The sequence below is a fragment of the Colletes latitarsis genome, chromosome 5 (assembly GCF_051014445.1).
Source record: "Colletes latitarsis isolate SP2378_abdomen chromosome 5, iyColLati1, whole genome shotgun sequence".
NCBI lineage: Eukaryota > Metazoa > Arthropoda > Insecta > Hymenoptera > Colletidae > Colletes > Colletes latitarsis.
Window position 1 is genome coordinate 26,279,856 of NC_135138.1, and position 26,938 is coordinate 26,306,793.

Consider the following 26,938-nt stretch of genomic DNA (forward strand, 5'->3'; position numbering starts at 1 on the left):
ATACCACGCATCATTTTTAAGTAAATACATTGACGTAGTTCCATGACTTATAATGTTAATAGTCATTACTTTTTTTTTCTAATGATGAAATTCGAAAAAGGGATATCTCATTTAAAAAAGTTCTAAGTGACACTTATACCTCTGCAAAAAAGCAAAACATTTCTCACACAATTATTAATTTAGAGTTATTTGCAGTAACAAAATTCAGTGGTTTATCCCGTATAAAGCTACGATGCAACATTTGCCCAAGTACAGTGTCTTTTAAAAATAACGACGCTATATAATTCCGAAGACAGTGCTGCAGCGATCCCAAGAAATGCACATATCAAGCTAAAGTTGAAGCTTGGAGAGCACGTTGGAAAATAAGTTACAAGACCCGACAGTAACTTTTAGTAAAAAAAACCAAAAAAAAAAAGAAAACGTGATGGATCCGCGTCTTGGCATGGACCTTGGCTGCGCAAACGAAAATGTGTTTGGAGATGAAAGGGGAAGCCGTGCGTGGTAGTGCATACAAAATAGCGCGATAAACAACGCTTTCGTCGACGATGCTCGTAGAATGTCCGCGCTCAGTACACCGGTGTCTGCGAGAAAGTTTTAAAATTTCAAAGGAGCATCATTCTCGACGATTTCCTGATCCTTTCGGAAGCAAATCAGGCAGAGACCGTTCGCTCGACGTGCCTACACAGGTCGGACGGCGCCGTCTGTGGAAAGAATCGTGATTCCCAGGGAGCTGCATTTGCTTTCGACGAATTTCTGTTACGAAAAATGGAACGCGAAAGAGACGCAAGGCCAGCTGCGTATCAATTGAACGTATTAAGGTCACTTGTGTCCGATATCGTTTCCTTTCACGGCAAAAAAGCGTGAGTTTATTGGAGACTTTGGCGCGTCACTCTGCGTAAAATTTTCAGCCCTGGGAAGCGATGTGTTTCAAATGGAAACTGAATCCATGAAATATAAAATTCCAGAAATATACGATAACAACGTATAAATTTCATAAATCGTACGAGCACGCGTTCGATAAAAGTAATTACTTTCTCTCTGTAGGGCGCACTTTTCAATTAATTCAAATTGTAATATTAAGTAACAAGTCTGTCGTGCGTGAAATACATTGGATTAAAAATGGTCGTTTTTCATTTCGTTGATCGTTTTTTACGAACAATGAGAAACTTGTTTACGAAAAGCAATATTCTAGAATTAAATAAAGAAATGTTCGTTAAATTTAAAAGTATATCCCTTGCCCTTTCTTCGGATAGAAAATGAAATCTTTCACTAGCATTCTGTTTTAAATTTCATCGATAACTTTCAATTTTTAGAACACGATTACGATCGTATGGCACGTTTCTATCGATTGATACGACTGACGGGTAAAAGCAAATATTTTAAAACGGCATTGTATATTCCAGGGCGCATCGGGATCAGCAATCGAAATATTTGCTCGCATAAGCTTTTCAGTTGGCCGACGTCGAGGGCGAGTTTCGGGCACTACGCCATAAAATGAGTAACGTGCACTAAGCGTTTACGCCTGGAAGCCAACTTTCCTTTCTCTCTCGCCCCTTTAACCCCATCCCTGAGCTTTCCGTCGCCGTACATTTTCCTAACCCTCTTCCTATGCATTCGCATGTTCCTCCGCATTTCCATTTCCTTAAACTCCTATTTCGCTGCTTCTCCCCCGAGAACCCAGCCAGGGGTGAAACTGCGAACAGTAGGACCTTGACAGGATTGGCACTATCTCAAAAGCGTTCGCTCTTTCTCGTCTTTGTACGGAAACGGACGCATGGTTGCGCAAAAATAACCACGAAATAGAGTCGCAAAAATTGCAACGCAAAATACAAAAGTATCTCGACTCGATACGCTTGGCTTAAGACTGTGCCCAGGGTAAGAAACTTCTTCATTCCTGATTTTAAACAAAAACATTTTAAAAATTTCTATTCTATTCGATAGAACACTGAATAGTTGTTGGCAATTAGGATCACTATATTCCTTGATAATTTTGTAGCTAACAAAATGATGTATATTTCGTTCTAGTCTGAACTAATCCGTATCTCTCGTGTTTCTGTGCATTATGAATGAGTTGTATCGTTAGCTCACAAATTAGCAACCCGTACTACATACAAACATCGAGTATCATTAAAAAAGAAGGGAAAAATCTCTCCGAGGGGAATTTGTCACGAGCAGAGACGCGCCACACTATCGCGCTTAATCACTAATGACTAATCAAAATCGTCGAGGAAATTAGCAGTTTTATTTGCAGAGGGTACACGTGGTCTCGCTATCCCCATTAATTTGAATACTTCTCTATGATTATTGGGCAAGATAACGACGTCTAATGGGGAACACAGTCATCCTTCGAACTCGATACGAAACACACGAAAGAAAAAAATCCTCATTCGGCATTGTCGACGGGCGCGAGGACTGACGATGAAGGAAGAATGTGCACGTACACAGTGTATTGCGCGTGTGCTAAATCAAAAACAGTATCACGCTGGGAAAGCTAACGGGGGGAGAGATGAGCACGGAATGAGCGCGTTTTTATGCTCGAACGCAAACAAAGAGACCCGATGACAAAACCTGCATGGCCTGAATGCTTGCCCGTAGGAAACACAAGAACTAGTAATATCGCCAAATTCCCTGGGGGTGCTTCGCGCGATTTGAAGGAATCTTAAATTCCCCACTCGTTCCGCGAGCTACAAAAGAAGCGCGCGCGCTCTGTGTAAACGAATTGACAATATGCGGCCGTACGCGAACGATCGCGTATGCGCTGCACGTGTGCGGGAATGCGCGCGCAAAAAAAAAAGAAAAAGAAAAACTCGGCATATCGAGCTTTACGATTAATTCGGACGAAACAGCAGCCCGGGCAGAGATAAATACTGACCCCATTACGTATTCAGACCCATAATTTACTGGCTAAGCAACCTCATTCATCTCCCTTGCTGCGAGACTCCGGCTGCTAATTGATTTTTGCAGGCCACTGTGGCTCGAGAAATGGCAAGGAAACGCGCGAACGCGTTGACGGACGCATATTTGTGCTGGAACAGGCGGCTGTGTCGTTTTTCTCGCGTCGTTTGATTATCGCGATTCTACCGGATGACAGGACGGATTCGCTTTCCTACAATTCTCGTATCCATTATTTGGATAATGATTATCGTTACTCACGGTTCACCAAAAATGAAATAGTTAATTTTCGTGATTTTGTTACACGAAAGGAGATAAACGTGTTGTTCTTAAATCGAATCACTGACAGAGACCGGCGAATTTTATTTAGGAACAACGAACAGAAATTTTAGATTCATTCGGAGCCAAATTTCGTTTGCGATCCAGTGGTAAATTTATCGGTTAATTAAAATCCATTAAAAAATTCTTGTGCAGGCAAAAGTTAATTTACGAATTAATCTGAAATTTTGTTATTTGGATAATTGGCGAGATCGTGAACGCATCTCTTTTCGTCGATGGGGGTGATTAACAGGTCAATTTTATGCCAATTTCGAGAGTAATCAATTCCGTGAAATATTGGAGAAGGTACCATTAGGTGAACGTCGCGTGTGGTTTATGCACAACGGTGCACTGTTCTATTTCAGTCGAGTGGCCAGACAGTTCTTAAAGAAACGATTTTCTGACGATTTTACTTTTTGGGTCACCTAAAAATATTTCTTTATTCGACGGCAGTTGCGAAATTTTTGGCCAAAATACTTCGAGTATTCGCAAGATTGCGAAGTCTGATAATAGGACGTCTGCAGGTTTTTATTTAGCTCGACGATGAAAAATTAAATTAATCTGTAAATAAAACAGTAAAATCATTCTACCAAATTATCAATTATTCCCGAGATTATTCCTGCGTTGTGTTTCAATTGCTACAAACAAAACTCACAGTACTGGAAGAGAAAATCGAATTTCATTCACTAGGAGTGGGCTGTAAGCGAAAACACATCTTTCTAATGAGTCATGTCTTAAATTGTAAGTCTCCTCGAGCTCCTTAAGAAACTCCCCCCTTTTTACTGGTAACTGCCCTAAAAAAAGATTGCCCAAGCGAGAAGCGATCCACAGACTACTTCTCGAGGCCAACGCTCTATGCGCGCCGTTATCGCACCACTTGAATACTCGTTACATTCAAGTCTCGGCTGTCGCCCAACAAAGAAACACATTTTTTAGTTATAAATAGAAAGCCATCCTAGAGAAATATTATACAAAATATTTCTCTCCCTTCAACCAGAAATATAAACCAAATTCATCTATAGTTAAATAATACGATATCTTCGTAAACTTCATTTCGATAAATCTTCCTTGAAGAAGTTTGCATCGATGGTATGGCAATGTGTGACAAATTTGTAAGAAACGATGGAAGACCTGACAGTAAATATATTCTGAAGAAGCATATTTATTCAAATGTTAATACGTAGAAATGTACAGAATGCAAAATTTAGTCTTCACAGAAATTTAAGAGGATCATTATAGTAGTACGTGAACGAAGTAGAGACGATGCACCGAAAGAGACATCAAGGATGAATGAATAAAGGATTAACAGTCTTAATCCCGAAACATTCAGGATTTCGAGCATCCGTATGTGGTGGAGATACTTACAGGACTCGTCCCATTCTAACCTGACTTTTGGACGACCCAACTCGTATCCGAGATTTAGGAAACCCGCAGGCTCTTAATTAAGAAGAATTGCTTCTCCTTCGGTTGTACCGCTAAATACGCCACAATTTATACAGGGTGTTCGGTAATTGGTGCCATTAGTAACAATTAGTGGTCATTTTACATGAAAAAGTGGATCGAAAATGGAAAATAAAGTTTTCTCATACGTCACTTCGTTTTCGATTAAGAACTAAATTTTGAAAATTCGTAAATTCTCAACCATTGACTATAGATAGTATTATGCATTTTTTATTGATCTTTTACTGTGTTTTAACTAATTAAAGTCAGTTGAAATAGAATTATACCGACCGGAATGCTTACAAACACAGAACAAGTAGAAATAACGAATATTAGTCAGACATGTTAGATAAATTCTGTTGAAATGAATTATACCATACTGGTATGAATATTTACAAACTTACAAGTAATAGTAAGACCCATTAGATAAATTCTAGTAAAATAAATCACAACCACAATAGCATGAATGTTTGCAAACTCACAAAACAAGTAGAAATAATCAATATTGGTCAGACACGTTAGATCAAAAATTTTAAATTGCATATCTTAATTAAATAAGTAAGATTTTCTCATTGTAAAAGATCTAATTAAGATTTCTGGTAGTATCCAAAGTTTATTTTGTCATCCAATTTTTTGCTAGCAAGAAAAGTATATTATACAACCAGTTATTCTCTATCGTATTAAGTTACTCGCAGTTGAAATTTACATAATTTCATCTGTATAAAGCTATCGTAAGTTGGTAGAAAATCATGAGAATGTATAGAACATACACCCCTTATAGATCGAATGCTGGACTTCCTGTAATAGCTTAATGTACCGTTTCAAGCTGCTTTTTCTTTCGAGGATCGTATACATTCGAAAAATAGTCTCCGATCCTGCCAAACCGATTCACAAGTCGCGGCGACCACGATTTGGCTGCCACAAGGAACATTCTTACATAACATTCTTATGCACATCGTAATGTTCTGCGCAATGATAAATCCCTATCCAACGAGACGACGTTTCTTATTCCATTCCATGCTGGCACTAATTCCCAGGCAGACGGTGAACAGTCCAAAACACCACTTCTTACGTCTGCCGTGCCTTTTAGCAGTTAAGTTTTTCTCATTGCCTGTTACTTTACCAGACCTGAAATAAGAATTTTTTCCACCGCTGGCATTTCGGTGTTTCATCAAGGAAGATTGTCTGACTAAGACGAGTTATCCTGGTAACTTCACAAGGAATGTCTGTACCAACTATTTTACGGATTGATGATCCCAAATGGGAGAATATTAATCACGGAAATTGTACATTTCTACATACTTCGAGCTTCGAACAAATTGAAAATGTCGACTATATTAGCTTCTCATATTTAAATACCGCTGCTTATTTCATTTGTGACCATTTACAGTTATTTCTCTACGTAACCACTTTACCCTCTCGCTTTTTATTTATTTTTTCATTCATCTAATCCTTCGACGGAGATCCTAAATACGTATACGACAATAAATACTATTTTTAAAAATTCCACAAAATAAATATCACATTTTTTTAAATTTCTGACCGATCTCGGTTTGGCCTCGCGAAATTTAATATGATAGTTAGTGAATCGGACGACAAAGTTTGTTCCCACGTTTGCGCCGAACTTTTAACGTTGACAATGTTGGGGGGATGGCAGAGATTCAGCACGGTCTAATGAAGAAATGAAACAACAAATGAAACGAAGTAGAAGAGAGGGGGAAAACGCGAACGAATCGAAAAAAAAGTACGGAAGAAAAGTAAAAGATTTCCGCTTAACTTTGACGACGAGCTCGAAGAGAAAAGGTAGCGAAGAGATACGCTAAGACGGGTTGCAATGTTAGCTCCAGCGGGTCCTCCCTCTCCAACGATTTCGTCGACCCGCCAACCCGACGACCCGTCGCTCCAAATCCCCGCTCGATTCACCCCCACCCTCAAAAATCTAGCCACCCTCTGCCACCCCTTCAACCCCCTGTCGTTCCACAATTTCCCCCTCCCTGGTTTGCCTGGCTGTACAAAATTCAATCAATGCGCTAACGCGCAGGTCTCCTACGACTGTGCGGATTTCTCTCCTTTGCATCTCCTTTTTTTCCAGAAAATCAACGTGTCCTAGCCGCGCGAAGATTCGACGACGGTGGCCCGTGACTGTTTGGTATGAAATATTTATACTTCTCCTAAGGAATGGTTTAGTTCTCGCGCACCCTTTTCATTCTGCTTCAGCTTCATTATTTATCACAGCATCGAGGCTGTCGATTCAATCGCGGCAGTCTCCACGGCACGCCGATTCGGTTTATTCACGGTCCAGAGTAGTTATTTTGCGGATGTTATCTTTGGGAAATTAATCGAAGCGTTTCATTGTGCAGCAAGGTATTTCGATGCAATATTGGGTCTTCCCCTAAGTTTTTGTGCATTTCCCAATCAATTCTATCTCCATTTTAATTGCAATTCCAGTGAGGTGTGTTTATGTCTTGAGTGACGGTAGACCGTGTTATTCAGTCGATAATAAATCATTCAAGTGAGTTCTTCTCTTATAAATCTAGTTGCTGCTTTCAACTTTTTAAATTTTGGTTTTCGAGTTCCCCAAAATAAATTCTACTAAAATAAATACAAAACGTAGATTACATTAAAATTTGCTTCGTAAAGCAAAAATCCTAATGAAGAAATAAAAAAAATTGCAGCTTGTTCCATGTTTCGCTATTTAGACTAAAAATACTTGATGAAGAGCTTACATAAATAATTTTCGACCTTTTGTTCTTGCAGATGCATGCACCAACAGTGGAATTAAAATTGGAACAAAACAAATTTTGAATAACGAACATTTTACAAAATCGTGTTATAGATGAATTATAAAAAATTCGTTTCCATTGAGTTATGAGCGAAGCTCGGGCAACCTACGCAAAGCTCGGCGCTTTGCCGTGCCAAATTGCTATCGACCACTCATTAATTTCGCAACAAGTAAAAAATCACCGGCTTACCAGATATATGCTGGAATAATGTAAAATACACCGAGCCAACCGCGAGGATACAGCTCCGTACACGCAGAAACGAGGGCATTTACATAGAAACGTTTTGCCAAAACTGTAATTGAGGATATTCCGATAACTCGCAGTTTGTGGAGCATCGAAGTCCGTGCCAAATTAATAAAACCATCGATTGCGCGCATTATTTTCACGAAGACACGTTAAGTGTTGTTGACCCCACCAAATGAGTTGTAAAACATTGGTACATTTAGTGCAATACCCCATCGAGTGTAAAGTTTAATAATATCGCGTTAGAAATACACGAGATATGCACCCTTATTTGCATGGATGCATCCGAGAGTCTTCACAGGCAAGTTGCATGCGACGTAAAGTGCATTAGAAGCAATTTCGAAACAAAGTATGCACGAAATGTACAAAATATTTAGAATCTACTTTAAGATAAGAATAATGTGGTGACCTATTAAAATAGATAAACGCTGTTTGTAAGCTGGCTGAGGACATTTTAAAATTCTTGTTCTTATGCAATTATGCACCTAAAAAACGAATAGGAAACACTAAAGTTTCAAATTTTATGTAAATTAAAACTAGCTTCGATAACAGGTGCCCTAATATACTTAATAACAGTTTAATACAATTCGTAATTATATTCTAAATTCTTCAGTGTGCCAAATGTTGCGTTAAATTATATATCTTCATTTATAATCAAATTTGTTAAGTTAGTTACGCTTAATAACTGTTACAACAAAAAGATAATTACCCTGCAAACTTATTACGTTAACATTTGAAGTAACTGCAAACAAGTTTTGCTAATTTTAATTTTTGAATAAACTTATTTTCTTCAGGCTTAAATAATTTTTTATTTCTGCTTATAGATAGGAATTAATTTTTTTAAATAAATTGACTTTTAAGATTTTTTGTAACTTCAGAATTAATTTACTAAGACGAAAGTTGAATTTATATAGCAAACTTACGTAGTTAAACAATCGCTTACAATCAATGATGGTATTATACTATATAATACACTGGTTTAACTAGATAACTTGATCACTTTGATAATTTCCTGTGTTAGTGGACTGATTCAATTTCTTTCATGGGCATGTGAACCCTGTGAACCAAATTATCCAAGACAAAACAAATTTTAATCGGTCCATTACCTCCGGAAATAATCGAGGTAATCAAGTTATATAGTTCACTCCATGTGTGATACATTCGTCGGTATATAACACTTGTCAGAGGTAATAGAACAATGAACCTAAAATCAATTTTCATCATTAACTATCCTCATTCAAAATTATTAAGATGTAAAGAATTTTCACATTTAATAAAAAGCAAATACACGGTAAGAATGACGACAACAAACTAGGATCAGTCATTTACGTAGTATTTTCTGCTTATTTTACGTAACGATTAAATTCTGTTTCTCATAATATCGTTAATGTTATGGGAACGAAACGAAGATTTAAAAACCGGTTGCGTAAAATCCTTTTTCGTAACTAAAGCTCCTAAAGTCGACTGGTATAATCAGTTTTACTACTTCTCGAAGAATACTGTATATACAGGTACTTTGTTTTACAGCATCGACGTGATAGTGTTACAAAATAGGAAACTCGTATAACGGTAAGTGTGTACGAACTATACTCGCTCCCGAAACTAGCTGACCATGTACAAATTTTCCAAGACGGAGCTAAAATATTGTTAGAGCGTGCATGTTGAATTTCGGAAGCAGAATTTCAATGAAAATAAATTTTTATATTCTGGCAGCGCGTTCACCATAAAGAGTACACAGTCGATAGCGTTTTTAAATGAATGCAGAATTTTAAGTTGAAATTGAGACGACGATTATCGTACACGACCAAATTATATTGTGTCGTTAGCGTACGTTTATAACAAACTGCGCAGCGCGTTAAATAGGGTGTGGGCATTGAGTCTGTTCGAACAAGCTGCGCAGAAGATACTTGAAGTACTCTAAATGAAAAGCTCCAGTATTCCAACGTGTGTGCACCATGTTTTTCACCGGTCACGGAAAACATTGATCGCACGACGAAAATATCTGCCAATTACATTTACGTGATTACACGTTGCTCATTCTAATTTTAATTCGGGTAGTAAAGTGTTCTCTTCGATGTGTCGAAGACGAAAAGATTCTTAGGAATTGATGAATATTAAACTTACTCGTCTTCAATGATCGAATTTTGTCTTCATAATTGAATACGAAATTTATTTTCTACATAAATGTAAGTGTCCATAAAATTAGGTATTTGCAGTTGCAGAATCCATAAAACCAATATAATGTACACTATACAGGGTGTTAACTTACAGGTGGGTGATCTTCTATGAAGCGATTCTACGTGCCAGTATAAAACGAAATTACATTTGAGACTTTGCGCCTCAGCTATTAATTTCGTTTAAGTTTATCATTTATAGCCTTTATAAATGACGAATATATAGCAAATATACATTCGTCTTATTTTGACATATAGAATCATTCCTTAAAGATTTCGTTCTATGATACAACATTATGTTTATTGCAGGTATTAATGCACAAATAGAAATAGAGAAATTGAAATAAAATTCAATTTAAATAAATCCAAGGTTTAAGAATAATACAAGTACAAATGATAATATCTGGTCTGAAATTTGAAATTTCTAACTTTGACCGATACGATATAGTACTGCTAGTGGATTCGAAGAATATTTTATCGAGGTATACTGCACAGAAGAGTATCGCGGTCGTAAATTCTTTAAAGTAAAGGTTTAAATCGGAACTACTCCAGGGGGACACACAAATTCCGAAAGTATTCTTTTTAACCGCTCAATCCTCAAAGGATTATTGATCGCATCGCTATCAGAGCCGATGAGAGATGTAAGATATCGGCAAGACTTTCTAAGATACAAGACGATTGTGTGAAGTGTGTAATATATATATTGCCTTCCGGCTTCCGTGGCCGGCTTTCACGGGGGCCAAGTCCTTAATAGCTGACTCAGACAAGCTGTCTACGATACGAAGTTTACGTCATTGAAGCCCCGAGTATAGCCCGGGAGTAAAGATCAGATGATAGAAAAGAGGCACTTGTAAGTGGTAAGATGAACTGATTATGACGAGAACAGGGTCTGACGCGAAATACGATGGCAATCGAAGGAAACCCCCACAGTGAAAGGAGAATGCGGTTAGAGTCCTCGAGGAAGCCGCAAAATTATTGGTTTTCGATCTATCAAGACAAAATTTATTAACATTCACAGCGAGCCAACTAGCGAAACATCGATAGGTTTATTTCGCGCCGCGGTGCGAGGGCGTAATTTCATTTTGACCCAGTCTACGCTCTTCCAGCACTGTTGATAGATAAAATATTCCGAGGCGAGGGAGAGTGAGTTTGCGAAACAAAAATACGCTTTCAACACGTACGCAAACAGATACGTACGAAAACTAAATTTAGCATAAGCATTCTGAGTTTCAAAAACTGGACAATCTATCCCACGAGTCTTGGAAAAGTTGCTTTCCTTAATAGAAAAATTCAAACTGATTTAATCGCTGTTTAATGTAAAGCGAAATTAGTATAGCAGAGCAATTTGTTAAGGTCACGGTTGTCTGAAATCTTCCACGATCCTAAAATAGTATCCTATCCGCTATGAGTACCCTGACTAATCAACCGTCCCTGCTTTCATCCAACCAATATTTACGTCACTCTACATTGAAACGAAATTAGAGAATATTGCGAAAACAAGTTTATTCTCTTGTGCGTATTAATTAATGTATCATGCGAGACAAAGGTATTTTACGCCTTTTCATGCATGGTGAACGCCCGAGATCAACGCCCTCAAATACCGCAAGGGATTCCTCATGAGTTCCCAATAATGACCTCAACTTTCAATATTTTCATTTAATACTGTTATAGATATCTATTCCGCATCACAATAGACGCCAGGGATTGTGAGGAATATAATGGCTCAATTTCTAACAGAAAGGATTTAGTTCAAGGAAACGCGCGGAATAAAGTCAAGGTAATCGCTTAAAAAGAGAAATTTATCTATCCACCAGATACACTTTAGCAACACATAAAAGTGTCAAAAATATTAAGATATTGTTAAAATCCTCCCATTCGCGGATGTTGTCACTGAAAAGTATTCCCATAGCTCAACGGAACGATGCGGTTCGAATCACAGTTAAATACTATTAACGGACGAATAAACTTGTTAAAGCGATCTCTTAATCCCCCTCCCCTTTTTAAACCATTTCTAAAATCATTCGTTAAAAACAAAGTGAAATTAATCACAAGAAAGAAACGGAATATGCCCCGACTGCGTACGGACAGTCATCAAGTGGAACGTAACCGTTCATAAAAAATACAAATCCAAGCTAGGGTCAAGGAACTCGTAAATGGAGGGTTAAAGCGCGGATGGGGTAATGGAAACCCAGTTCTCGAACCGGGGTCTGTCAGGACAGGTTTTAAAGACACGGTCTCGACGCTCGCATACCGAATCGCGAACCTCCAACGTCATATCGCACTCGTATCAACGAACACGCCGGTTTCACTCACAAATGGTAACACAGTATTCGGACAGCGCCACGTATAAATGCGTCACGCTTGCGAGAGGTCGTGTCGGAGCTCACTGAACTACCGGCTGTTTACAGTCCGTGCGCGAGCGAGGCTGCCAGAAAATTGTGGTTTTTCCTTCGTGGGCCGTTCGTGTCGCGCTTCATGTGCCGCGAACACGACCGAAGACAGACGAACCGAAAATTGTCACCGAACGGTGATCATATCCACGTGTTCCGGGGTAACGCGATCGACCACGGGGGACACGCAATCGTCAACGAAACCGTGGATTAGGGGTGGCGGAACGCGTCGCTCGCGATCTACATTCTGCGGCATACTAGCTTTCGGTACCCTGAAGCTCGCCACCCCCCGGTCGGTGTTCGCCCCTTCCTCCGCAACCACCCTCATCCCCCACCCTCTTGCTCCTTCATGCCTCCCGTCTCTCTCTTCCCTCTCTGCCTCCCTCATCTATTGCGCGACACAGCTAGCAGCTCCCGCGTCCACGGACCGACGTTTTCGCAGCACCGCCAACGCCAGCAGCTGCCAATTGTTCTGGACCGTCGTCCCGTGCCACTGAAAGATGTAACGCGAAGCAATCGTGACCCAACTTCACGGATCGGTTTCCCTCTTGGACACTGTATCCTGTTTATCAGGGTCGTTTCCGCCGTTGAGAGGAGCCGTTGGGACGTTCAGAGATTATTATCGTTCGGTTGATAACTGGGCTGCACGGAGCACCGGTTCTTTTCCACCCACGAATCTTTCTTAGCGATTGAATAACGTTCTTAAAAAATAATTGATTAGTTTTTCAATTTGTGGTGAAAATCCTGAGTCGCTCGAATATAACGCACCAAACAGGATTACGGCTTACGTGGGACAAGATAAGCTTTTTGCGAGGAATTTCTCCGAGATTTTTTTAATTAAACTCCGATTCGAGGAAATTGGTGGTTCTAAGGTCAACGAGTTAACCTTCGTTAAGTAATTTCGATAGAATTTATATTAGACTGAAAAGAATACAGATGACGTTTTCAACTGGGTCTCAGCTGAGATCATTCGATAAAATGCAACGAACATATTTCACACATTTAAGTGAATTCTCTGAGGAAGATATCTGTGGGTCTAAGCTTAAGAGAAATGTTAAGAACCCTTAAAGGAATTTAAGAGAAAAGCTTGTTAAAATGTTCCAAGCTTAAAAGTTCGTCGAATCTTACTCAAAGTATTTTCAACGACCTGCTAACTTATAAAATACAAAAAACGCAATTGAACTACATTTCCCGAAAGAACCTCGCATCTCTCTACTTCATGGTCACACTCCTCAGTTGTATGTATCCTGGCTTCAAGTATTGTAAATTTAATTGGATGTAAATTGTCCGCATTTTAGACTCACTTTCTACGCCAATTAAGGTCGTCTCGACCGATGCTCGAGGACTCCATCTTAGCCTCCCCTCTCCTGTTTTATTCATTAACGATCTCTCTAATATATTTTTACATAGACACGTATACACACGATCTTGAAATTTAGAAGAACCTAACTAGGTTTGCAGACTGTCGCTATTTGCAATTGGGACGTCTTGGGATTTGAAAATCGCTGCAGAACGAGTTAGCCTCGAAAGGTGCTCGACTACCGTGTATGCGTAGTCTGAATAGCACTAGGAGGTTGATGTTGCGTTAAATGCGCGCGCCCTTTATAATCACAATAGTCAACCGGGCGGTTCCACGTAGAATAGACTATTATAGTTCTCGTCCGATCATCGAAGTTAAACTGCCCTGGACACGGTGAATGCCTGGGTGGATGACCATTTAGGAACTCTCGTGTACCGTGCTGGTAAAATCGATGGCTTGGATCCTATCTAAAGCCACATCTCCATGGCTAATGATCAATATTGGTCAATACCGGATAAGAACAAAAACGGATACAATAGGGAACGTGGAGGGGGAGACAAAGTGCCGCAAGGAGCTCCACCCACGAACAGTACCGATGCATATACAGTAAAAGAAACCGTGGCGAGGGAAATGCTTTGTCCCCAAAAGCAAGTCTGCGCAATCTAACTAGACAAAAGTCTCGGAATCTCTTTTTAAGAAACGATACATTCGTGAAATATGATGTTCTTTTCGGACTCTCTATCTTATCGTTGGATGGAATACGAGGACATAAAACGAACAAAATTTCCGGATCCTCGGTGGCTAAACTCGTTCTATGTAATTTTTTATTTTAATTGTAAAATGGCAAAGAAATTTCTTTCACTTTAAGTTGCAAAATTTTATCTGATTCGCGTTTAAATTTGGCATTATGACAAAATGTATATGTTTATACATCTCTATTTATACGTTGGCGCCGTGAGAAGGTAATTATGAAGCAATTGAGAATACTTAAACACTCCGGTAAACATAAATATAACTGAATTCAGTTGTTTCTATAATACAATGCAAGCTTAAAAAGGTGACTCAGCTCAAATAAGTGGAAATATCTACTAAATGCTTGGTGTACTTTATTTATCTCGACAGTTTGCATCTTGCAACTCACGATCAAATTATCATTACCATTGTTGTTACTATTCGTCTTTATTACGCAGATAAATTAAAATCAAATTTTTGTACACAAATATCTTGAAAAATATTAACTTTAGGAATAATTTCAGTTAATAAGAATCTCACTTTCATATATCCTCTACAAAATTCCCTTTTGAAAACAAGCAAGATTTGTTCCGAATAAACGAATTACTCCAGCGACTTGTCTTAAATGCCACTCTCGGTATAAGATTTCCTACATTTCACCGAGTATGACGTTTCAATAACTATAATTCTGGAAATAGCAAAACCAGTGTAAGTACGTCTAGAAACCAGATTCGACCGCAGTGGGTATAATGTCCCTCGGCGCGGAAACTTATTAATTCTGTGCAGTCTTAATTATGCAATTACCGTGGTTAGACATATTTGCTTAACCATTAAACCGTAGAACGGTAATAAACCGCGTCCCCGTATTGTTTCGAGCGTGGTTACCGATGGCTATCGCGTAACGAGACATATCAGACTAGTGTCGCGATAGTTAATCGCCTGGTTTATTCGTTAAATTCCGAATTAGGGTCGCTGAAGCGAATGCACGTTGAAGTAACTCTGGATGGGAACGTTACTTGTGTATACTCGTTGAAATATTCGCGTCGAGTTCGCGAACCACTCCGATTTCCAATAAACAAGCAACAGAGAATGGGTTAGGTTCTTACAGAACTCCTTTGCTATTCTGTTCTGGAAGGTTTTCGACGCGATTGATCGATTGTAAATACCGTCGAACATTTGGAACATATCTGACGCAACAGTTAGAGAACTGTTGACAAACACATTCCTTTGAAGTATCGTTTCCAGAGCGAGTGCAAGCCAGTAAGCTGTTGCCTCGCTGTTGGAGTACCATTTGACGATAAGACGTTAAGCGAGGTGGCATGCTTATGCTTTGTTCACGATCTGCTATCGCTTTAACGATTGACTGAGGTTGAAACGTAATAAGGTCGCGCAATTAGCTTAATATTTTACGTTCACTTCCAAGATGTTGCAGCGTTTGAAACTCAGAGTGCTCTTTAAGGCGGATTGAACTAATGAGATCAGATATTAAACTCGAAGGTACGAAAAATTTAAAAACGTGCCAAATTACTTCCTTAAATTCGAAATTGAGATTTTGCAAAAATTAGGTGACACTGTTCGAATGCTTCTTACTATTGATAACACACTTTTAACTGTTACATATTATTCGTATTCAACGTTCGCGAAAAGTTTCAGAAGGAATTAACGACGTTAAGTGGAGGGCTCGTTGTTTTATAATCGATAGCTTGGCAGAATTATTGCGAGAGTAATAAAACAATTACGCGCGTGTTACATTTTATTGGAAAACGACTCTTCGCCATCGGTACTTCAAAGTAATATTCGCTATGAGAGTTCAATAAATTTCCAATTTTATTTCGGTGAAAATATTAATTTGCATCGATCTAAAGCGACTGGCGTTTCATGTAATATTGCGATATAAGTAATTTAATTACATCAGTTACGATAATTACGCTCCGTCTAATAAAAGTTATAATTTACAAATTAAAGCTCTCCTAAATTTGTTCGGTACATCGACGATGTATAGTGTGAAAAGTTCTATATAAAGTGTCGGATGGAACTGTTGCTATAATTAAAAATGGCCACAAATGAAAGATGCAAGAGTGGCAATGCTTGGCTGTCGATTCTCCTCCATTTTCGTCCGCAGTTTCGTATTATCCTTATGTAATTAAAGTAGGACGCCACGTTGGAGTCCCCCGAATCTGGGATGGAATGGGAGGTTTGTGGTAAAACGGTGGACTGATTACACGTCTCATCAGCGTTAAAGTGGACGAAAATCGGACAACGTAATTTCGCGAACAACAGGCTTAGGACAATGAACGTCTAGCATCCGGAGTGAAAAGAAAAATTAACAAGTCGGTTCGCGGAGGATCATAGATCCATTCGACTATCAGAACTCGTTCTTTTCACGGTAACATCGCTCTTTTAGTCTACCTTTGCCTGCCTTTTTTCTTTCTCCCTCCACATCGGTCCTCCTGCTCTTTCGTACGGTCTGTTCCCCCCTTTACGTGTTCCTCTCGCTACAGCTACGGAATTTTTAAATGAGAATTTTAACGATCGACCTACATTTCTGCACCCTATTTACAGTGTATCGCGGGCAATGTCAAACACCGCGGTAAATATACTACCACCAACGACCGATGCCACGACGAAAAGAAAGATCAATGCAATTGCGTGCATGCTCCAGACTTATCGGAGTCGTGACCCTCCCGAAAACTAGAGTTAGCAGGAACGAATATCTCGTAACGTAATTACCGATACTTCGATACATCTTCAGCGTCAGACTTCACTAATGAGATACAGTAAACAGAAACATTGCCTAAGATTCGATATTACGATTTCTAGTTTTTCGAGATCTCTATTCTTTATTTATTTAGTCCAGTGTTAGTCGTGCCCCTAATCCTACGTTTCTCTTATGAGACTAGCATTGAATTTTAAACTCGGTAAAATTGGTTAGGTTGAAAATCATGTTCACTAGAGTAATCTAATATTTCTGTCGTATCAATTAATTCTAGTATTAATACACAGTTTCAGCATTCGCACCAAAATCTCAGTAATGGGTTGAGTTATAAATAACTTCTACCGCGTTTGATTTCATTTATAATGCGCCATTTAGAAAAACCATCGACATCAATAAATTTTTCCACTTTTAAAGAAACTTTGCAGGTTTATAAAGCAACCAAGTTTGTTACCTACTGTAACTAAAGTTTAAGTGATAAAAAACTACCCTCCAAAATTTTAACAATCTGATGTCATCTGCAAAATTATTATCTCCTCGAATACTATAATATTTAAGTTCGAGATAAACAACGCCATGTACCCCGCTTTCAAGTGAACTGGAGGTCCAAACTTTGTTCACTTGAAAACAGGGACTATTGTAAATGGGAATAGCTCAATAACAACGGAGTTATTATTTATTACTTAACCCAATACACGATGAATCGATATTGTTCGCAGACTTACCCTCATATGCGGCTGGACCAAAAGTTCGTAGAGCTCCCGAAGATCGGCCCTGTCGATGTTTCGTATTGCTGAATGTTCAATTTCCCGAAGAAGCTCTTCAACTTCCCGCGCACGCTGAACGGCATCTGTCTGCGGCGCCCGACACGGCGTTGAAACCCGAGCCGAAATCTTATCGTACAGCTGGAGAAAAATTATCAACAAATTAATCATAAACTATAATTCAAACGACAAGTATTTAAAAATCAATATCCTTCCTACTTTAATCTATTAGAATTTGAAATGATAACGAATAGCTTCAAAACACATAAAAGACTAGTGTGTGACATTCTATGAAATTTATTCAAAAGGTGTTCAAAAGGACTCGAGCTAAATGTGCACCCCTTTTCTGCAACCTCAATTACTGAACCTACCAGCCTTGCATTTCGATCCTATTCGCAAAACACGTTAGTTCAACGCTAAACCTTTAGATGTCTCATCATGTTACTGTGCCTAGTGTGTGGCTCGAGTAATCTATGTTCAGAATTAATGTAATCGCTGCTGATCAAGCCAGCTGCACGATGCAGAGGTTCACAACCTCAAAGTTTAATACTGTTGATGACAAAATTGCATAGTCACAGACACTTAAAAACTCTGTATCAATGATATATTTGTTTCTTGTCAAATCTCAAAAGCACTGAAAGTAGTTAGTTAAATTCTATATACATATGTTCTGTTTAAGTATCAAATCAAAGTAGCTGTTTATAGAATTTTTATTTATTTTCTGGAGACTGATACTGATGATTGTGGTTCAAAGCATATTATTCTGTACTTGTAATTATATTACCAGAGTTTCTTTAATAAATTAAGAAAAGAAAACCAATTGCGGGGAGCCATGCTCTCGGACGAGACCGATTTACTTACCAGGAGACCTGCAATTTCAAGGAGGTCACCGGCCAGTTCGGCCTCGCCGATGAACATCAATTGACAAAGTCGCATTTCTGTCTACGGCGTGCCTGTCATATGCCTAACGCGTGGGTTACCCCACGTGGCTTTTCATCGAACACAAAGAAGATGCACGTGACACATCTATCCGTTCGAATATGCGATTCGGCGACTCCGCGATCTTGCGTGGCATTTTGTTTACTACAACAGCACGTCAGCCATCTTGATAGGCGAGGGGCGAGCGCTTGCGCCCTTTTCCTGTGCAAAATGAGAGCGCGTACCTCTTCCCACGGGATATAAACATAATGAAAGACGGAAGGAGTGAGACAAGCATGGCGAAAAGCAAAACGACCTCAAGGGGGTAGTGGAAACCAACAGTGGCGCCGCGTTTCACAGAAAACGGTCCATCGACCGTCAGTCGAGGAACGTCGCTGCAAAACGGAAACTCGAAGCGACCGTAATAATCAAAATTCGCATCGTTGACGAATATATTTGAATGCATAATGCATTAACGTATAAATCTTGAATAGATTTGAAATGCTGACGGTTAACGTCAGCAGTTAATATAGAAGAATACCGGAAGTGCGTCGGTACGTTATCGATACGAACCAAACTGGAGTGGTTCCGACTTCCGTGGCGCGAAAGTTTGATTCGAACTAGATGACACTATCGTTTGTGGTTTGGATCACCGCTAGAAGACGACGTTCTTACATATACTTGAATGTTTCCCGTGTATAATATCGGAGAAGTTGAAATGAAGCAATGTATGAACACACTTTTGTCCCGAATTATCCTAGACTCTTCGTTTTATGAGAATGAAAATCAGAATTACAGAAAATGGGTGCACATTTGAAAGCCGCATTTTATATACTGCCTAGGATACCTAATAAATATTTAGCAGAAAATTGTTACAAAGAACTAAAGACCAAGTTATTGATACCTCTCAAAACACTCGTACCTCTAAAATTGCTCGAAGGCGATAATCATCGACCGCATTCAGAATTTCACTACGCGTCAGTCTTCCACTCTCTTGAAGTACCTCGATGTCGTCCAAAGAGTCCAAAATTTCAGCTACAGCACCTAAAAAATAATTTTATTTTCAAGAAATAACATGTATTCTATAATAGTGTTATAGAATACATTAATTAAAATAACATTAAAGCAATAAATAATTAACATTCTGCCACGGAGAGACATTTTCATGGTTTTAGAAAGAAGGAGAAAGAGGAAGAAGTAGAAAATTATTGACTTTTTTATACACAGTTTAATTTTCTTCTTCTTCCTCAATAAGTTTTATTTTTTTAAATTGGGTTGAGATTATATTTCCCTTTTTCATTATTCTCACTCGAATAATACGGTGGTTGTCGTCGGATTTGCTCCGTAAAGATGTACAAAGCGCTTTACAAAGGTAAGAAGCGTGACATGAAATTTCTGTGCAAGCGTTTAAACTCAATTTATTCACATTTTCACAACAATGAACTGTTTACTTGCTGCCGCCCATTATGTTAACTTCTCGTTTCGCAAACTTTTTTCGTCTAGCTACGATGGAGCAATTATTTCGCGAGCATTCTTTTAAGATGCATTCGTACCTGTGGTCATGACTTCCTCGTCTCCGGAGTCGAAAAAACTGTCGCCATTTACTTCCGAGTACGCGGTGTGCCACTTTTGCGACGAAACCGCTGCTTTCACAGCTTCCTTCAATTTTCGTCTCGCGTTAAATTTCTTAAGCTCTTCTATAGTTTCGCTTAAATGTATTCGGGCCACGCCCTTGTCACGATCCTGCAAGTACAACAGAACATGATAAGTGAACATGCAACTTCATCAAAGCTTGTACTAACTATGTTATGGAATTCTTCAAACTAAGGCGTACTAAATCATTAGTTATTTTTTAAATCTATAAAATTCTTATTTTAAGCCCAGTGATCATAAAAACGTAAACATCTTTTTAATTCGGTGTTATACATTTTTCGTTCGATAAACGTACGATATTCGCTGATCAGAATTTGTGAAATACCTACTGCAGGCAAATGGAGATCGCGAGATTTTATTACGTGAATAGAGCACGTTCCTCGTCAGAAACGATCATTAAAAACGGATCTATTATGGAAAGCAGAGCCAGACAATTCCTTCTCAATGGAAAAGAAACGACCGTTATATGCGTTTCTATGAAGTTCTTGGAGGCACAGGGAATGTGCAGTTGCGTTCAAAAAACTGTAACTAGCACAGAGGAAAAATATACACCGCTACAGTTATTTTCATTAACCGATGGAACTTTGCCCCTGCTATAGCGATCGATAGCCCAGTTGCACGTGTATTGCATCGATACATGGGGTGATTCCAAGCTTCACTACCTTAGGTCACTGGCTAACCGTCGTATCACATAGGTATATTCTCACTTTATTGCACCATATGCCCTGCACATGCGCACGCACATTCGCCGGATATAATAACAGAAAATGAGGCCGTTTATCGAAAGCCTGATACGATATAAAAAGAAGCAGATACGCTTGTCGCATCTGCTAAATAGAAGTTGTTAGCACTAACGGCTTGAATCTACCGTGATGCTGAGCGTACTAGCTGCTGGTCGAATTAACGACGTCTAAAAAGTCTTATCTCATTCAGCGTTCTCTCGACTCTGCGACACGTGTAGCGTGATAGAATGAAACGGGATTTTGTTCGCGTAAAAGTTTCATTTCTTTTCAGGACTGTCTGTGATTATTTTTCTACGAGTATCTTTCAACGCTTAAATATTGAAAATTGTATCTACTTCTAAACATTGCAAAGATCGAATCGTATGGTTTTTTGACAATTTTTTCCTGTTGCAAAAATATAGTATACAGAAGCAATGTATAGTTTTGAGTAAATAAAAAAAATTCCAACGGAAAACGTTGTAGAATCACGGGGAAAATAAAAGCAGGATACAGCCCTGGGCGGTATTTAACGACACGTGACTCACTCTAAGCCATTTGTGGTTGAGGACTTCCTGTATGGTGATCCTGTGATTTACGTCTGTCGTGAGCATCCTCTGTATGAGATCCTTTGCTGGTTCGCTAATGCAATCCCACAGCGGCGTTTCCATCTGTAAATTCCAGGAATTTCTCGTTATCTATCGCAAACAAAAGGGTAAACAGTAGAGCTGTTCGAGAACTTGGTGAAAACAAATCGTACATTGTTTTACGGATCGTCGAACAGAGTTGAAACGTTCTAACAACTGTTAATCGAAATTTTTTTCAAATATCTAAAAGAAATTAAAATACTTAATCGATAAAAATGGAGGTTGTTTGTGAAGTGTATTGTAGTGCCTGAAGAGTGAAACGTATTATATAGAGTTTATTGTAGGTGAAAGTTCAAACCCTATGCTTGCTAAAATAAATATATATTTTATAAAAACAAATCTCTATATCAACGATAATGTCACAAGACACAGTTGACAAGCAGATGTGTATGCGCTTTTCTGAATTCACGGTCTACATACGGCGAGTTGAAATCATATTTTAAAGATATGCAGTTTTGCAAGCTTGTATTTTATCACTGAACTCTAACGATATTTAAACGACTGATAGTAATTATTCCATTGAGAAAATGTTAACCGTACGTAAAAACTTATGCCAGTATCATTTTCATAAAATGAAAAGAAAAAATATACGTTTACAGATATGAAAATATAAATGACTACAATATTTTGTTTCGTAATTTCAAATATATAGCTATAAAGCTACAGTGATAATGAAGAGGTAAATTGGTGGGAATAACTATGCGTAACTAATGAGCCAGAAAACGCTACAGTTAGCGAAACAACACTATACGCGAACAATTCTAATAGAGATACACATCGTTAAAGTGCGTTGAACTATCGTTAATCTTTTTGCAGTCGAGTGAAATTGTGAGAAATTCTGTAACCTTGTCCTCGTTCTATAATCAACACCTAAGCAAGTGTCTATTACATGTTTGAAACTAATTAACTTAGCACTTTCGTTTCCTATTACTTTATACTTTTACTCTATGAAGAAGATAGTAAATCTATAAACTGCACGCATAGTTCCATTTATAATATCAATTGTAACAATAAAATTTCTCCCTTTTAAAATGTATCACGCGATCATTCTCTATTATCCACGGAAGATATTGCTTTACGTAAAATAGACAAACTGGTGAAGAATAAAAGAAATCTACCTCGAATGAACTGTTTATAAATCACGATGTCATACTTGTTTCGGAGGCAGACTAGCCTTATGCATCGATGTAACGATTTGTCCTATAGTAAGTTAACCGTAGTTGATAGTCGCGTGTCTTCAACGAGTCTCAAATCGTTAGTAGCCATAACTTATACGAATCACAGACGTCACTTTTCGCCGCACGATAATTTATACAACTTTGTTCCATATAACTGTAATGTAAAATTTCTTCACATTTTATCGCTCTCGATGATTTGATACTAATTTCTCATGACTATAATTCTACAAAATTTCCATCGATGCTCTTTTTGGATTACAAATCACTCTGGAGTCCGAATCGAAAAATTTACACCTATCCAAAGTTGGATAAATTCTTTCCGCGAATGACGAATTAAAATTCATTGGTGAATTATCTTCCGTTTACGTTTCATTATAAATTGAAATTGCCATCCAGACGGGCAAAGCCGCGGGTAAAAGCTAGTTTACGAATCAATCTAAAACTTTTATTCGTTATTCGCGAATAAACTTTCCCCGACTCGTATCTACGAATTGGACCGTGAAAGGGTTAATTTTCATAAAGGATACGAGAATCTCGTAAACTCCTACCTGCACTCGTCCTCTGCAAATCGCTTCCCGTAGTTTGTCTCGAGAACCCACGAACGGTAGTGTGCCAGTTAGCAATATATGAAGCAACACCCCCGCTGACCAGACGTCACCAGGCTTCCCGTATTGTCTGCGCTGGATCACTTCCGGTGCCATGAAATGTGGACATCCCACGCGACCTGGACGACCAACAACATCATCAGGTGCGCGCAAAATAATCGTCGCGTCGAGCAAAGTTGAAGCGAGGCGTCAGTGATTGCTCCGAGAGTTCGCAGTCGATCGTCGCGTTAAACGAAACTTTCAACGCGCTCGAAAGTTTTTGTCGGCTCGCGGGTTGCATACGAGAAGTTCGAAACTGCTCGCGTTATTAGCGTGCTCGAAAAATAAAGAAAAGAAATAAAAAAAAGTCGCTGGTTAGCGTGTTTTAATTCCTTATTGATTAAATTCGAGCTGTTTCGTTCGACACGCACGAGAGAGATCGTCGAACGAAACGAAACGATCGAGCTGCTGGTCTTCTCGTGAAACAGTGGATCGACTGGACCGAACTGAATATGTGTATGATGCCAACAATCGAGTGTGTGGTATGTAAATGCGATACGGATGAAACATTCAGTGAAAAGAGAACGCATTGGCGCATCTAGCAACACTGTACGAGCACAGAATATAAAGATATTACCTAGAATATTTCGTGTCTCATTGCGCACTAACATAATCGAATATAATAAACGTGTAAGGGGCTGGTCAGAGTTGCAAGAAACGGGACATGAAGCTGCACAAAGAGGTGAAAGAAATGAACGCACGTGGACGAACATGTACGGAAGGAGATGCGTTTCTCAAGGCCAAAAGCAAAAACGGCACAAATCCGCAAAACCATTTCGGTGGTAAACGTAAATATTAATAATATCATCGTTACATTATGTATTAAACACATAGTATATAATAGGGTACATATAAATTATAATATTATACAGAGTGACCTACTGAAACGGAAACATTTCAATGATTTCAGATAAAAGTTGGTTTCACAGATTCAATTGCGTGTGAAGTTAATCGTTTTTAAAAGTCACTTTTTTCCGAGCAATCAAGGTCATCAATTTTTATTTTCGAATGAAACTTAGGCTAGACTACTCGTATCTTATTATTAGCGTTAAATTAGATTTTCAAGAAATTTTCAAACGATTTATGTTGAAGCAAGTCTAAGTGGAATTATTATCGTAAGGCGTGTCACTGATTTATGAATTTGATTTAAGAAGCTCCTTGATATTTACAAGTCACAGAAAGACATATGATTCTGATTAAGAATGACTCGATGATCTTAAGTGCACCGAACAATACGACGTTTGAAAGAAATTGTCCTTCAAACTTACTTACCTTACGAAATCAATCAACTTTCATCTTGGACATTTTTTCCCGTCTGTCACTCAAAAGAGATAAGTAGAACTTCTGTCTCTAACGAAATCACCCTGTATACAATATGCACAATGCATGTAGAGAATATTATGAAAAATGTAAAACATCAAAACATAGAATTGGTAATTTACATTTATAATGGAAATAAAATATTTCGTGTCGATCGTTTCTTTGATATTGGACAACGTAATTAAAAAAGCAAATGCAAACATAGCAGGAAATATATTTCATTTGTAGTAAGAATAGAAAATAGAATTTAAATAAGGAAGACCCAGTCCAGGTGTCTGTCAGAATTATGTAAAAATGCATAAAAGTAGGTCAAAATTATCATACGCATACAATACGAAATATAGAGCACAGCAAATGAGAATCATGGAAGAAAAATACGTCGAGCCATATATGAATTAACATTAGCAAGTGAAGAAAATTTAGATTTCTCTGAAACGGATGCGAAAAAAAGATCGTTTGGGTATACATATAATTTTAAACAGCAGGGAAGTAAAAACATTGTGCAAGGTGTGACATACATGCATAGTGCAGATTGCAAAATAGTGTTGCTTAATAAATTCTGTGATTATCTACGATCAATCTTTTTATTCATTGTATACTTTGTGGCTTAACCACGATCGCTCGTTAATTGTAATATATTTCTACAGCATTTGCTTCATCTAATGCCCATTGCAAAATTGATGAAGCACTCATGACGTAGCATAAATAATTTTCATATAGTCGATAGAACCGCATTAAATGTTAGCGAATAATATATAAGTAAAGATGAGTAGAATGTTTAAAATATTATACGTTTATGAAGTTGTGTAATAGCTAGAAATGTATTAAATTAAAATTGTTTATGTTATTCGAAAAAATAGGAAAATTTCGGCGTGTCATTTTTAGTGTTACATTTTTATGGATCAAGTTAATTGGTCTATCTACCTTCTCGTTTAGTGTAACGATATCGTTTATGACAAACCTATTATTTTTAGATGGAATAATTTTATTGCTCTATAAATTTGATCTTCACGAGCGCGTTAAAATTTTTTATTCCTTGCGAAGGTGTTCACTTGTCGATTAGCTTTACGCGAAGTTATTTGATTGACCTAATTTTTAACGGCAAAAGTCTAGAAACGTTTCTAAAGTCAATAACATATAATTTGATCTTTTTATATTACCTGGACTAAATTAAATATTTTTAAAGGCGCTTCCTGCAGAACTGAAAACTTTTTATGGCTACATTTAATGATTATATTATATTCGTAGTACATATAACTTTTACCAATATAATGCTTCTTTAATAATAGTTTCTTTACAACTTTATTAAAAAAATTTACTCTATAGAAATTACTTTATGCATTAATATATGCACTCGAATGTGTCTGCGTATGTCTGTACACGTTCCATTTACATATTGTGTGTGCGAAGTATTCTCGAAAATTTATGGATCGATGGTGTAATGTACGACAATCCGTCACAGACAATAAACGATAGACAAACACAAATACATACAGAAGAGGCGGAACACACAGAGACAGGCTAGTCTACCGCTACGAACAATGACGACACAAATAAGCCCGACAGTCGGGCAATTTTTGAACGCAAAACAGATAAGAAAAAAAAAAGAAGAAAAAAGATGTAAAACTTTGAAGGGTTTCTTACGCACAGAAAGTGTCAACTAGAATGAAAAACTTTTCCAAAAAGAATTCTATCAACCATGTGTTTTTTATTTCTATTTAAAGAGAATTAAAACAAGTGCATCTTGACTTACGTATACTTCTGCGTACACGTACATTTCTAAGTGGAATAAATAACATAATGCAAACAGTATTAAATATAATAAACATTCATATTTATTAAATTTTATTTAAATATATAACTTTATAATCCATTCGCATATGGGGCGTATAAAAACGTGTGGGAATAACGTCAGGATCGAATTGGACATACGAACGTAATAAAAAAAGTTCATCTAAACATTTGTCCTATTGACCTTTTAAATAAAAAGTTCATACGAATAATTATTCTATTGATCTTAGACCGAAAAAGTTCATACGAACGTTTGCCCTGTTGACCCTATTGATCCTAATTGACCTTGTTCCCAAGTTATTGGAATTTTTTCGTTTCA

General features: G+C 38.0%; 1 protein-coding gene across 7 annotated transcripts in view; it reads right to left on the bottom strand.

Moving 5' to 3' along the window:
• Positions 1-26,938, bottom strand: part of Cask (peripheral plasma membrane protein CASK) — a 240,234-nt gene that overhangs the window by 170,674 nt on the left and 42,622 nt on the right. For all 7 annotated transcript variants that reach the window (XM_076765678.1, XM_076765683.1, XM_076765685.1 and 4 more), the window contains 5 exons: positions 23,413-23,588; positions 21,588-21,710; positions 20,221-20,410; positions 19,590-19,711; positions 17,711-17,890 (listed from right to left, as the gene is read on the bottom strand). In XM_076765678.1, the coding sequence (XP_076621793.1) occupies positions 17,711-17,890; positions 19,590-19,711; positions 20,221-20,410; positions 21,588-21,710; positions 23,413-23,588 (791 nt within the window). The remainder of the gene's footprint in view (positions 1-17,710; positions 17,891-19,589; positions 19,712-20,220; positions 20,411-21,587; positions 21,711-23,412; positions 23,589-26,938) is intronic.